Source organism: Oncorhynchus mykiss, chromosome 3 (genome assembly GCF_057628025.1).
Source record: "Oncorhynchus mykiss isolate SJ-2025 chromosome 3, ASM5762802v1, whole genome shotgun sequence".
NCBI lineage: Eukaryota > Metazoa > Chordata > Actinopteri > Salmoniformes > Salmonidae > Oncorhynchus > Oncorhynchus mykiss.
The window spans coordinates 53,450,407-53,466,018 of NC_143024.1; the positions used below are offsets into that span (position 1 = coordinate 53,450,407).

At 42.0% G+C, this 15,612-nt stretch overlaps 1 protein-coding gene across 1 annotated transcript in view; it reads left to right on the top strand.

Moving 5' to 3' along the window:
• LOC110519971 (tomoregulin-2-like) overlaps nucleotides 1-1,783 on the top strand; it is a 182,662-nt gene extending 180,879 nt beyond the window's left edge. Inside the window, exon 10 of the mRNA XM_021596899.3 lies at nucleotides 1,151-1,783. Coding sequence (XP_021452574.1) covers nucleotides 1,151-1,247 — 97 coding nt within the window. The 3' untranslated portion in view covers nucleotides 1,248-1,783. The remainder of the gene's footprint in view (nucleotides 1-1,150) is intronic.
• The last annotated feature ends 13,829 nt before the right edge of the window (nucleotides 1,784-15,612 follow it).

A 15,612-nucleotide genomic window follows, 5' to 3' on the forward strand; every position in this document is an offset into this window, starting at 1 on the left:
ATAACATTCATTTATAGAGCCTTTTGTTCAAAGTGTATAGACAAAGTTGTGCCTCATTATGGGAATGGATCCTCCCTAGGTTCTCCATTCCATGCTGCTTAATCAAAATTTTGTTAATTGCTGAATTCTGCTTTTAATGGTTTGCATCATTAATCCCTAGGGGTATTAGTTTTACAGCATTATAGATTATAGAACGTGGTACAGAATATTTTGAATAAATTCATAATAGCTCCAACCATTTAATATGTATCAAAGAAGTAGAAAAATCAACAGGAGTTTCAATATAATTAGGGGTGTTAATCATTAAACTCAAGTTAATCTTTTGTCATTTTAGTGGAAGAAATAAAAATCCACCATTAATAAAATTGTCTGAAAGCGTTGAAAAAAACACAAAAAAACATCCAAAATACATAATCTATACAGATAGACATTGAGGTTAAATAAAGTGTTCTTTCTCAATTTACCCAATTTTGTTAACCGTTACATTAGACAAAATCAAGACATCAGGATTTCTGTTTTCTTGTATGAAACATCTTAATTACAGCTCACTTTAAGCAATTTTTTTGCAACTCCTGCGAGTTCATTGGATTTTCATTTTTTTTTATTCGTTTTACAGCCCTAAATAAAATGCATTATAAGTCATCTTTTGTTAAAAAATTGAAGTCCTTTAACTACAGTTAAAGGGAACATTGTCCTTTAGATTCTTACAAACTCAATAACTTAGCATATTTCTTCCACTTGATTTATTTATTTGGATTGAACAAGTGCTATCTGGTAGTAATATATTGTTGACGGATAAGCTTTTATTTAGACTTCTCACTTCTCTCTATGGACAAGCATGTCATTAACCACTCCACTAGGTGGCAATGAAGGCTATCTTATTTTTATAACAAGCATTTCCAAAGCAATCCAATGCCCTTCTTGGCTTATTGGTGTATCTTCAAGTATATGAGGAATCCAGCTACTAAACCAACTGGGGTTCAATAAATAAGAACTATTTCTTTCTAATGAAATACGATGAGTTTCACCATCAAAGCCTTGGATACTGAACATAGGGCAAATTGCATAGCATTCTGTCTCTGTCTCTCTGTCTCTCTCTTTATCTATCTCTCTCCTCTCCTGTCCTCTACTCCACTTCCTGTCTGGACAGGAAGTGCCCGCGGAGCAACAGGGTCAATCGGCAGAAGCAGAAGGCCACCCACTACAGCTCAGAGAACACCATGCGCGCCTCAACCCGCCTCATCTGACTGAGCCTCCCCACAATGGAGGAAACCCTAAGATTCGCTCCGCTCTGGGTCCAAATTGCACCATAGACACAGATCTAGGATCAGCTTTACCCTTCTTTCCTACAATCCCAACCTGAATTAACTATAAGGGAGTGGGTGGTGGGAGGGGGACAAAACTGACCTTAGATCGGCATCTAGGAGGTTGCACAATCCCCAACTTGCCGACCCCGATCATGAGGAATTGAACAATGGGGATTGGGGGGGAAACAATGGGGATTGGGGGGGGGGGGGGGGGGGGGGGGCTATAGATGTGGGCTAGCTGATGTTCGTGGGGGAATGTTGGTTGTTTTTAGGGGTAGAACCAATAGGGGGTTGGGCCGGGAGGGGGTCTACACGTGATGCCTTGCACCTGTGGTATAGGTCACTAAGAGGAATCTATGGTACTACAGTACAGCTCTGTTTGGTTATGTATTACTGGGTCTATTTCCAATAGTTATTACATTGTCTTGGTGGGGTCTTTTTTCTGTAATGTAAATAAATAATTTATATCATGAAAAGTGACCTTGGTCGATCTACAATATTGCTGTCGAGTGTCGATTCTCACATTTATGGTTAAGATAACGTCACTCTCAAGAGGAAATATGAATTCTTCAGAGGAAAGAGACAACAGGTACATGGCAGGTGATGTCTTTTCTACACACACACACACACACACACACACACGTACACACACATATAGACTTATTTAACCTTGTGGGAGGACACAAGTTAACCCCTAACCCTGACACTAATTCTATCCTTAACCCTAAACTCCCTTTTTTCGGTTTAGGCTCCCCACAAGTATAGTTAAACACATCCACAACACAGGAGATTGGTGGCACATAAATTGGGGAGGACGGGCTCGTGGTAATGGCTGGAGCGGAATCAGTGGAATGGTATCAAATACATAAAACACATGGTTTATGCCATTCCATTTGTGCTGTTCCATACATTTTTATGAGCCATCTCAACAGCCTTCACTGGTACACACACACACACACACACATGATATACACATGTCCAGCTGACAGATTTAAAATACCATACAGGTAAGTTGAAAAGTCTTTAATTTGGAATTGTACACACCACTGACAAGAAATTTCAATATGGTCTCACTGGCCAGGTTCTGTTATGTTTACAGTTGAACTGAGCTGACCAGGAGGAGTTGTGGTCAATGTCAGGGTCACCCAAAGGCAACACTGCCAGACTACAGGATTCCACACAATTTCCACGGAGATTGAGAGAACGGGGAGGGGGGGAGGCACTTCCCAGTTCACCCCACAGCCGAGCGTGTGGAATCCTCTCTTCCTGTCCTCTCCCCTATTTTTTTCAGATCGGGGGGTAAGGGAGGAGCAGGAAACTCTGAATGTCTGCATGCGCGACCAAATATGCGCAATGGGAATGTTATCATTCCGGGACCAGGATTCCACAACTTTATGTTGTTAGCTTTCATTTCAGGAAGGTCAACAGTGTTGAATTAGATGTGTGTCCTCTTCACAGGTTACATAAATTATTGATTGTAATGATTGTCGTGGAATGTAGCATTTTACACATAGGATGGGATTGTTCCTAACATTCTATTTTAGGGATAGGGAGATAATGTCTCTGAGAAATGTTAGATTTTATCATGGTATGTGCCTTTACCAAAAGGCAAAAAGCCTCCTGCGGGGACTGGGGATAAAAAAAATAAACAAAAAACACATCACAACAAGAGAGACAACACAACACTACATAAAGAGAGACCTAAGACATACAGCATGGTAGCAACACAACATGACAACAACATAGTTGCAACAAAACATGGCAGCAGCATGACATTTTAGCAGCATAAAACATGGTGCTAACATGCGTCCTTTGTCCTGAAATTGTCCACATTCTGATTGTGCCCACATTTTAAGACAGGTGTAGACTATTAATGCATTTTTATCTGATTGTGATCTGATCTTTCTGAACACCTCCAGAGGTAATCAGGCAAGCATTGTGTCTGGATCAGACAGATCTTGACAGTCAAATAAAATAACATTTATTTGTCACATACACATGGTTAGCAGATGTTAATGCGAGTGTAGCGAAATGCTTTTGCTTCTAGTTCCGACAAAGCAGTAATAACCAACGAGTAATCTAACCTAACAATTCCAAAACTACTACCTTATACACACAAGTGTAAAGGGATAAAGAATATGTACATAAAGATATATGAATGAGTAATGGTACAGAACGGCATAGGCAAGATGCAGTAGATGGTATCGAGTACAGTATATACATATGAGATGAGTAATATAGGGTATGTAAACAAAGTGGCATAGTTTAAAGTGGCTAGTGATACATGTATTACATAAAGATGCAGTAGATGATATAGGGTACAGTATATACATATACATATGAGATGAGTAATGTAGGGTATGTAAACATTATATTAATTAGCATTGTTTAAAGTGGCTAGTGATATATTTTCCATCAATTTCCATCAATTCCCATTATTAAAGTGGCTGGAGTTGAGTCAGTGTGTTGGCAGCAGCCACTCAATGTTAGTGGTGGCTGTTTAACAGTCTGATGGCCTTGAGATAGAAGCTGTTTTTCAGTCTCTCGGTCCCTGCTTTGATGCACCTGTACTGACCTCGCCTTCTGGATGATAGCGGGGTGAACAGGCAGTGGCTCGGGTGGTTGTTGTCCTTGATGATCCTTCTTCATGACGCTGTCTGTGTGGGTGGACCAATTCTGTCTGTCCGTGATGTGTACGCCTAGGAACTTAAAACTTACTACCCTCTCCACTACTGTCCCATCGATGTGGATAGGGGGGTGCTCCCTCTGCTGTTTCCTGAAGTCCACAAACATCTTTGTTTTGTTGACGTTGAGTGTGAGGTTATTTTCCTGACACCACACACCGAGGACCCTCACCTCCTCCCTGTAGGCCGTATCGTCGTTGTTGGTAATCAAGCTTAACACTGTAGTGTCGTCCGCAAACTTGATGATTGAGGTGGAGGCGTGCATGGCCACGCAGTCATGGGTGAACAGGGAGTACAGGAGAGGGCTCAGAACGCACCCTTGTGGGGCCCCAGTGTTGAGGATCAGCGGGGTGGAAATGTTGTTACCTACCCTCACCACCTGGGGGCGGCCCGTCAGGAAGTCCAGTACCCAGTTGCACTGCGCGGGGTCGAGACCCAGGGTCTCGAACTTGATGACGAGTTTGGAGGGTACTATGGTGTTAAATGCTGAGCTGTAGTCTATGAACAGCATTCTCGCATAGGTATTCCTCTTATCCAGATGAGTTAGGGCAGTGTGCAATGTGGTTGAGATTGCATCGTCTGTGGACCTATTTGGATGGTAAGCAAATTGGAGTGGGTCTAGGGTGTCAGGTAGGGTGGAGGTGATATGGTCCTTGACTAGTCTCTCAAACCACTTCATGATGACGGAAGTGAGTGCTACGGGGCGGTAGTCGTTTAGCTCAGTTACCTTAGCTTTCTTGGGAACAGGGACAATGGTGGCCCTCTTGAAGCATATGGGAACAGCAGACTGGGATAAGGATTGATTGAATATGTCCGTCAACACACCAGCCAGCTGGTCTGCGCATGCTCTGAGGACGGGGCTGGGGATGCCGTCTGGGCCTGCAGCCTTGCGATGGTTAACATGTTTAAATGTTTTCCTCCCGTCGGCTGCAGTGAAGGAGAGTCGGCAGGTTTTGGTAGCTGGCCGTGTCAGTGGCACTGTATTGTCCTCAAAGCGGGCAAAAAAGTTATTTAGTCTGCCTGGGAGCAAGACATCCTGGTCCATGACGGGGCTGGTTTTCTTTTTGTAATCCGTGATTGACTGTAGACCCTGCCACATACCTCTTGTGTCTGAGCTGTTGAATTGTGACTCTACTTTGTCTCTATACTGACGTTTAGCTTGTTTGATTGCCTTGCGGAGGGAATAGCTACACTGCTTGTATTCGGTCATGTTTCCGGTCACCTTTCCCTGGTTAAAAGCAGTGGTTCCCGCTTTCAGTTTCACGCGAATGCTGCCATCAATCCACGGTTTCTGGTTTGGGAATGTTTTAATCATTGCTATGGGAACGACATCATCAATGCACTTTCTAATGAACTCACTCACCGAAACAGCGTATTCGTCAATGTTGTTGTTGGACGCAATGTTGAACACATCCCAATCCACGTGAAAGAAGCAGTCTTGAAGCGTGGAATCAGATTGGTCGGACCAGCGTTGAACAGACCTGAGCACGGGAGCTTCTTGTTTTAGTTTCTGTTTGTAGGCAGGAAGCAACAAAATGGAGTCGTGGTCAACTTTTCCGAAAGAAGGGCGGGGGAGGGCCTTATGTGCGTCTCGGAAGTTAGAATAGCAATGATCCAAGGTTTTACCAGCCCTGGTTGCGCAATCGATATGCTGATACAATTTAGGTAGTCTTGTTTTCAGATTAGCCTTGTTAAAATCCCCAGCTACAATGAATGCAGCCGCAGGATATGTGGTTTCCAGTTTGCAAAGAGTCAAATAAAGTTCGTTCAGGACCATTGATGTGTCTGCTTGGGGGGGGGGGGGGGGTATATATACGGCTGTGATTATAATCGAAGAGAATTCCCTTGGTAGATAATGCAGACGACATTTGATTGTGAGGAATTCTAAGTCAGGTGAACAGAAGGACTTGAGTTCCTGTATGTTGTTGTGGTCACACCACGTTTCGTTAATCATAAGGTATACTCCCCCGCCCCTCTTCTTACCAGAAAGATGTTTGCTTCTGTCGGCGCGATGCGTGAAGAAAACAGCTGGCTGCACCGATTGCGTTAGCGTCTCTCGAGTGAGCCATGTTTCTGTGAAGCAAAGAACGTTAGCCATGCTACCCTTGCTCGGATTTCATCAACCTTGTTGTCAAGAGACTGGGCATTGGTGAGTAGTATGCTACGGAGTGGTGCGCGATGTGCCCGTCTCCGGAGCCTGACCGCTACATTTCCCTCTTTTACGAGGTCTTTGTTTTGGGTCGTAGAATGGGATTCATTCCGTTGTCCTGGGTGGAAGGCAGAACACAGGATCCGCTTCGGGAAAGTCATTCCTGGTCGTACTGATGGTGAGTTGACGTTGCTCTTATATTCAGCAGGTCTTCCCGACTGTATGTAATGAAACCTAAGTTTACCTGGGGTGCCAATGTAAGAAATAACACGTAAAAAAAACAAAAAACTGCATAGTTTCCTAGGAACGCGAAGCGAGGCGGCCATCTCTGTCGGCGCCGGAAGTATCCGGTAAAACCTTTTAAATCATCATTATCCAGCCCTCTAAAATCATTAACAGATGGCACCATTGACTCAGGCCATCAATACTGTGTTTTTAAATATTAGTTTGAAAAAATATATCTCAAAGAATTTGCATACAAGGGAGAGATTAAGAAATCAGGTCACAATATGGACCAAGTGGACAGATAAGAGACATTTTATGACCATGTGTAGATGCATTTCTGAAAATGTAGGCACAATCAGAATGTGGACAAGATCAGGACAAAGGACGCATGTTAGCATCAGGTACAAACAGGGATTTAGTCATGGTGGTTATGGCTTTGAATGGGAAATACATTCCATTGAAAAAACAGTCAGTATTTGCCTGTGGGTTATACAGTTCTTTTGTTTGTTTTAAAATTGCCCTTTGATGTGGTACCTTACAGTACTGTAAATTAACGTTCTCACCCCCTTCCATAGACTTTCCCAGTAATTGTGACAGGTTGGAGGACAACAAACGACGTCCTCCAACCTATCAGAGCCCTTGAAAGCATGAACTGACAGTTTGTCCATCCAATCAAAGGATCAGAGCATAAATCTACTCCTGAAAGCAAAAGATACAGCTAGCTAGCACTGCAGTATATAAAATGTTTTAAGTAGTTGACTCAAAGATAAAGACAATAGTTTAACAAATTAATTTCTTCCAAAATGAAGGAGAAGCAAGAGAGATACAGAGAGAGATGTAATCATTTTTTTCACTTTCAGTTTTTACTTACTGCATGATTATTATCTAGCAAATGCAGCGAGCTAGTTTAGCCTACTCAAACACCCTGCTCAAACAGAGGGATGATATGTTAGCTAGCTGGCTGTGACTATCCAACACAACACTGGAACTCTTCCAAGTCAAGGTAAGCTTTTGGTTTTACTAATTTATTTCCATCGAGGTACACCACTGTAAGTGGTAAACTGCTTACTGACTGTACACTGTAACGTTACTGCATGATTATAGCAGGTTTACTAATGCGTTAGTTCTATTTGCTACAGTGGGGCAAAAAAGTATTTAGTCAGCCACCAATTGTGCAAGTTCTCCCACCTAAAAGATGAGAGAGGCCTGTAATTTTCATCATAGGTACACTTCAACTATGACAGACAAAATTAGAAAAAGAAATCCAGAAAATCATATTGTAGGATTTTTTATGAATTTATTTGCAAATTATGGTGGAAAATAAGTATTTGGTCAACAACAAAAGTTTATCTCAATACTTTGTTATATACCCTTTGTTGGCAATGACAGAGGTCAAATGTTTTCTGTCTTCACAAGGTTTTCACCTGATGTTGCTGGTATTTTGGCCCATTCCTCCATGCAGATCTCCTCTAGAGCAGTGATGTTTTGGGGCTGTTGCTGGGCAACACAGACTTTGAACTCCCTCCAAAGATTTTCTATGGGGTTGAGATCTGGAGACTGGCTAGGCCACTCCAGGACCTTGAAATGCTTCTTACGAAGCCACTCCTTCGTTGCCCGGGTGGTGTGTTTGGGATCATTGTCATGCTGAAAGACCCAGCCACGATTCATCTTCAATGTCCTTGCTGATGGAAGGAGGTTTTCACTCAAAATCTCACGATACATGGCCCCATTCATTCTTTCCTTTACAAGGATCAGTCGTCCTGGTCCCTTTGCAGAAAAACAGCACCAAATTATGATGTTTCCACCCCCATGCTTCACAGTAGGTATGGTGTTCTTTGGATGCAACTCAGCATTCTTTGTCCTCCAAACACGACGAGTTGAGTTTTTACCAAAAAGTTATATTTTTGATTTCATCTGACCATATGACATTTTCCCAATCTTCTTCTGGATCATCCAAATGCTCTCTAGCAAACTTCAGACGGGCCTGGACATGTACTGGCTAAGCAGGGGGACATGTCTGGCACTTCAGGATTTGAGTCCCTGGCGGCGTAGTGTGCTACTGATGGTAGGCTTTGTTACTTTGGTCCCAGCTCTCTGCAGGTCATTCACTAGGTGCCCCCGTGTGGTTCTGGGATTTTTGCTCACCGTTCTTGTGATCATTTTGACCCCACGGGGTGAGATCTTGCGTGGAGCCCCAGATCAAGGGAGATTATCAGTGGTCTTGTATGTCTTCCATTTCCTAATAATTGCTCCCATAGTTGATTTCTTCAAACCAAGCTGCTTACCTATTGCAGATTCAGTCTTCCCAGCCTGGTGCAGGTCTACAATTTTGTTTCTGGTGTCCTTTGACAGCTCTTTGGTCTTGGCCATAGTGGAGTTTGGAATGTGACTGTTTGAGGTTGTGGACAGGTGTCTTTTATACTGATAACAAGTTCAAACAGGTTCCATTAATACTGGTAACGAGTGGAGGACAGAGGAGCCTCTTAAAGAAGAAGTTACAGGTCTGTAAGAGCCAGAAATCTTGCTTGTTTGTAGGTGACCAAATACTTATTTTCCACCGTAATTTGCAAATAATTAATTTAAAATCCTACAATGTGATTTTCTGGATTTTATTTTCTCATTTTGTCTGTCATAGTTGAAGTGTACCTATGATGAAAATTACAGGCCTCTCTCATCTTTTTAAGTGGGAGAACTTGCAAAATTGGTGGCTGACTAAATACTTTTTTGCCCCACTGTATATTGACTATGATGTTACTTTAGCTAATATGGTAACGACAATGTAAGCTGTGTGTAGCAGTTATGATATGGCTTGGCTTGGAACAAGCCTTGGCTTTCCCCTGGTCACACAACTGATGTGTTGTGCATTGATGTCCACAAGCGACAAAAGGAAAAGTTGAGATGCGGAGAGCAAATAGATGTGAGAAGGAATACAACAAGTGAACTGTGTTTATGTGTGATCAGGGGTGTATTTATTCTGCTGATTCTGATTCTTCTTTTCTTAAACGGAATAAAACAAGATAACCATACCTGAATTTGTCCAATAGAAACTAATGATTACCCCCTATATCAGCCACTTTAAACAATGCTACCTAATATAATGTTTACATACCCTACATTATTCATCTCATATGTATATGTATATACTGTACTCTATATTATCTACTGCATCTTTATGTAATACATGTATCACTAGCCACTTTAACTATGCCACTTTGTTTACATACTCATCTCATATGTATATACTGCACTCAATAGCATCTACTGTATCTTGCCTATGCCGCTCTGTACCATCACTCATTCATATATCTTTATGTACATATTCTTTATCCCCTTACACTTGTGTCTATAAGGTAGTAGTTTTGGAATTGTTAGCTAGATTACTTGTTGGTTATTACTGCATTGTCGGAACTAGAAGCACAAGCATTTCGCTACACTCGCAGTAACATCTGCTAACCATGTGTATGTGACAAATAAAATTTGATTTGATTTGATTTGAGATGCAGGCAAGAGTGTGCAAGGCACCTCAACATTTTCTCACAACCTGTGTTATGGCCGTCGTTCAAGGAAGACCAAGGTGCAGCGTGGTCAGCGTACATTTTCTTTTATTTGTTAAAATGTCGCCAACAAAACAAGAAATAACAAAAACAACTGTGAAGCTTACAAGGGCTATAGTAGCCCTAACAAAAACAACTTCCCACAATGACAGTGGGGGAAAAATGTAATAGAAAAATGTAATAGAAAAAAGGCCATGTTCATGAAAAAAAAAACTTGTCCTGAAACGGCACTGACTGCCTTTGACTTGCACTACATAATTTCTATCCCATGTGTGCTGGAAGGTGTGATCATTAAAGACATCTTTCAGAATGTCATCAAATGAAAGGAACATTAATTTGCCTCAGTCCACCTGTTCGTGCTGCTGATACAGTTTCTGCTGTTCTGCCTTTGGTTATTGAATCCTGACGTGCTACTTTGTCCTGGACCTGCTGTACCTCTCTCAACCTCTCTCTCAACCTCTCTACCTCTCTCAACCTCTCAACCTCTCAACCTCTCCATACCTCTCTCTCAACCTCTCTCTCTCTCTCAACCTCTCAACCTCTGAATGCTCGGCTATGAAAAGCCAACTGACATTTACGCCTGAGGTGCTGACCTGTTGCACTAACCACCTAACCACTGTGATTATTATTTGACCCTGCTGGTCATCTATGAACATTTTAACATCTTGAATAACTTCTGGCCTTAATGGCTATGTTCTCTTACAATCTCCACCCGGCACAGCCAGAAGAGGACTGGCCACCACTCAGAGCCTGGTTCTTCTCTAAGTTTCTTCCAAGGTTCCTGCCTTTTTAGGAATTTTGTCCTAGCCACCGTGCTTCAACATCTGCATTCCTTGCTCTTTGGAGTTTTAGGCTGAGTTTCTGTATAAGCACTTTGTGACAACTGTAAAAAAGTGCATTATAAATACATTTGATTGATTGACGTCAGACTGACCTCTCACAGGGTGCGTTTTACGTTGCATCCGACGTTAAAGGTGAGTCAAGCCTGACTGATCTACAAATCATCTTGCATAATAATTAACTACTCAATATTATTTGTACATGAATCAGTCAGTCACAAGTGAGTCAGTTAGTCAGTGTGGTTGAGTGTGAAAAATTCCAATGAAATGTACCATCTTATTGCTTTTCCTGTTTCTCAGCTGTCTTAATTAAAGCATTGAACATTTTTGGGGCGGAGTTCCACCCCCCCCCCAAAAAATCTCCATAGCCCCTTATTTTCAATATTTAGGCTATAAATTATTTACATTTCTAAACCATTGATTTGTGTGAGAAATTGTTTTGGTGTTTTGATGTTGCTTTTACATGTGCTGAAACCCTCCAAAGGGTTTTCACAGCATGCTTAAAGACACAAAAAGACATTCTGTGCATTACAACATTTACAGTACATTGGGTTTATTTTCAAACACCCTCCGAAACACCAGATCTTAGTTTAGGTGCACTGCTTTTCAGAGTGTTTTGAGACTTTCGATTTTTACAGTGTAGTTATAGTTGTGGGTGGGTGGGGCGAGACTAGCTCGTCATCAAGGCAGGATAGTAGATGCAGTACATGGGAGTGCAACTCTAGCTCCTGTGTCTTCTGTTATTCCTATAGTCAATAGATGAAGCCACAACAAAGGTTGTACCTTCTCAGCGACACTTATTGTCAAGATTGATTCCTTCTATATCAACATATTGTTCAGAGTTATTTTTTTTATTTGCTCCACTCTTAGAATTCATGTGAATATATATATATATATATATTTACTGCAGTTTCGACAAAGACAGGTGTGCCCGGGGTTTCCATGATATTCAAAATGAAAAACCTGCTGATCAACCAAACTTGCCAAGTGGCCCATGGGTGAAGGCAGCTGGCCAATAGCCAGCCGTTACAGTTCCCAGGAAGACTGTTAGACAAAACCACGTTTGCCTAATCCATCCAGCCTGTTGTAACATGTTTGTTTACATCTTAAAGATGCTAAGACACTGTTGTTGAATGTGCTACTTGGCTCCTAGTTGTAGAGTCTAAGATTTTCAAGTTAAAGATAAATGGTTGACACTTTTCCAGAAGGCAAGACTTTCAGAAAGATTTTTAGAGTTGCTTGGATCTTTTTGTAGCTAAGGAATGTTATAATCCCCATTATCTTTGTTCATTCCTTTCAATAAAAACCCTATGACATGGTAACGTGTTTTACTACTGCATATGCTTATGTCATTCAGATGTAAAAATGGATCTCTATAAAACCTGAAAAGTATCCAGTGCTTTGCCCTGGTCAATATTGCAGATGTCACACTAGAATCAGTGTTGTTTATTTCATGGTGTATATATTCAGCACACTGACAGAGATCTGAAGATAAAAGCGGAGTGTTTTTTATATTGCTTAACCAGCAGAGGGATCTTTTCAAATATACCCATTTGTAAGGAACACACCATCCTTTGGAACTGATTTTATTCACAATATAACATTTGAGATGATGGGATGTGTGTGTGTGCGTTCGTTCGTGCTTTCTTTCACGTGTGCACACAAGTGTCGTGCATGTTCAAGCGATAGAGGGGAAACAGAACCAACATAGGAAATCCAACCTTAAAACATAGACGATGAAAAGCGACAGGACAGAGTCCTCAACACAACAAGGGAAATATGTAGGAAATCTGTAGCAAAGCACAGGTACATTGAGGAACAGGCAAAAGTAGACGAGGGGGGAGATATAGTGCATTCGAAAAGCATTCAGCAGACCCTTTGACTTTTTATACATTTTGTGAAGTTACTGCCTTATTTTTTACCTCATCAATTTACAAACAATACCCCATATGACAAAACAAAAAACAAAAAATGTTGTTGCTAATTTATAAAAATTAAAAAAGGGAAATATTACATGTACATAAGTATTCAGACCCTTTACTCAGTACTTTGTTGAAGCACCTTTTGGCAGTGATTACAGCCTCGACTCTTCTTGGGTATGACACAACAAGCTTGGCACACCTGTATTTGGGAAGTTTCTACCATTCTTTTCTGCAGATCCTCTCAAGCTCTGTCAGGTTGAATGGGGGGGCGTTGCTGGACAACTGTTTTCAAGTCTCTCCAGAGATGTTCGATCGAGTTTAAGTCCGGGCTCTGGCTGGGCCACTCAAGGACATTCAGAGACTTGCCCCGAAACCACTCCTGAATTATCTTGGCTGTGTGCTTAGGGTCATTCTCCTGTTGAAAGTTGAACCTTTGCCCCAGTCTGAGATTCTGGGCACTCTGGAGCAGGTTTTCATCAAGGATCTCTCTGTCCTTGGCTCCGTTCATCTTTGCCTCGATCCTAACTAGTTTCCCAGTCCCTGCAGCTGAAAAACATCCCCACAGCATGAATCTGCCACCACCATGCTTCACGGTAGGGATGGTGCCAGGTTTGCTCCAGATGTGACGCTTGGCATTCAGGCCAAAGAGTTCAATCTTGGTTTCATCAGACCAGAGAATCTTGTTTCTCATGGTCTGAGAGTCCTTTAGGTGCCTTTTGGCAACCTCTAAGCAGGCTGTCATGTGCCTTTTACTGAGGAGTGTCTTCCGTCTGGTCACTCTAGCATAAGGGCCTGACTGGTGGAGTGCTGCAGAGACGGTTGTCCGTTTCGAAGGTTCTCCCACCTCCGTAAGCTCTGTAAGAGTGACCTTCGGGTTCTTGGTCACCTCCCTGACCACCTCCCTCACCTCTCTGACCTCCCTGACCGTTTTCCCCCGATTGCTCAGTTTGGCCAGACGGCCAGCTCTAGGAAGGGTCTTGGTGGTTCCAAACGTCTTCCATTTAAGAAATATGGAGGCCACTGTGTTCTTGGGAACCTTCAATGCTGCAGAAATGTTTTGGTACCCTTCCCCAGATCTGTGCCTCGACACAGTCCTGTCTCAGAGCTCTACAGACAATTCCCTCGACCTCTTGGCTTGGTTTTTGCTCTGATATGCACTTTCAACTGTGGCACCTTATATAGACAGGTATGTGCCTTTCCCAATCATGTCCAATCAATTGAATTTACGGTTCTAATCAACTTGTAGAAACATCTCAAGACTGATCAATGCAATCAGAATGCACCTGAGCTCAATTTCAAGTCTCTTAGCAAAGGGTCTGAATATTTATGTAAATAAGGTATTTATGTTTTTTATGTTTAATACATTTGCAAAAAAATCTACAAACCTGTTTTCACTTTGTCAATATAGGGTATTGTGTGTAGATTGCTGACGATTTGTATTTTTTTTTAAATGTTAGAATAAAGCTGTAGTAACAAAATGTTGAAAAAAGTCAAAGGGTCTGAATACTTTCCGAACACACTGTATGTGGAAAGAGAGGATGAAATGAGACATCTGAAAGAGTGTAGGAGGAAACACACGCATTGGATGAATGACAGGATAGGAGCATCATTCTTCCAAAGTAGGGAAAGGTGAGGGTTCAGGGTTCAACTATAAGAATGCAGGGAGGTCAAACTTTCAAGTTAAGGAGGTGTGAAGGATTACACTCGCACACACACACACATACACACACACACATGCATGCATAAACACAGAAAAGCACACACACATACACACAAACGAACACAAAATGTTTAAGATGTTTGAGTCAGCGAAGGCAAAAGTGTTGAAGTTGAAACTTGGTTGGCTAACATGATTGCTAACCCTAACATAATCAAATAACTACCAGAACAAGGTGTCAATCCTGACTGCCTTCCATAGCTAACAGTGATAAAGTGAGCTCTTGTCATTGTATTCTACAAATGCTTTATAAATAAACACAAAATGCCCCATAAATAAACACAAAAATCCCCCCACTCCCTTGTCTCTCACTTTTACAAGAGAACATATACTTACACAGCCAAACACATGCATGCATGAACACACACGCACGCACACACACACACATACACACACACACACACACACACACACAGATTTTGTGTAACGCCTCTAGTTAAGCATGCATGTGTGTTCGCATTCAAGTGTGTGTGTGGTATATGGATCCTGGCACCGTGCTAGGGGCAAAGACGAGCTCATTGTTCAAACACGTATATCCTCGTTTCCATGTGCCACAGTGGCCCAACACCGAAGCTACAGAGCAGAGGAGAGAAAAACAGAACAGGAGGAGAGGGAGGGGTGGAGAGGGCTGCCATGCTGCACACGTGGGCACTCACCAAATTACACGTACTTGTCTGTGCATGTTTGGAAAAGTACATATCGGGGACATGCAAACATAAAGGGCGAGATGTATCATGCTTGATTTGCACCAGTGAAAATGTTGAAGTGTTTAGAATGGAGCACACCAAGCCACACCAGTGCCAGGTCTTACTCTGTCTTACTCATTCTTATCTAATATACTACGGGTATGACGAAACATTTATTTGTACTCTTCTAATTACGTTGATAACCAGTTTATAATAGCGTTAAGGCACCTCGGGGGTTTGTAGTATATGGCCAATATACCACGGCTAAGGGCTGTATCCAGGCACTCCGCATTGCATTTGGACTAAGAACAACCCTTAGCTATGGTATATTGGTCATATGCCACACCCCCACACCCAGGTCTTACTGCTTAATCAAACAGCTCTGAACTCTGCAAACAAACTACAAACAAACCTGATCCTGGGAGAGAGACAGGCACACTGGCATAAACAAATACACAACATCAGAAATGCTCATTGTATCAAATTGCCACTCAAACAGACTTTCCAGATTAATTCATGCGGACGGACA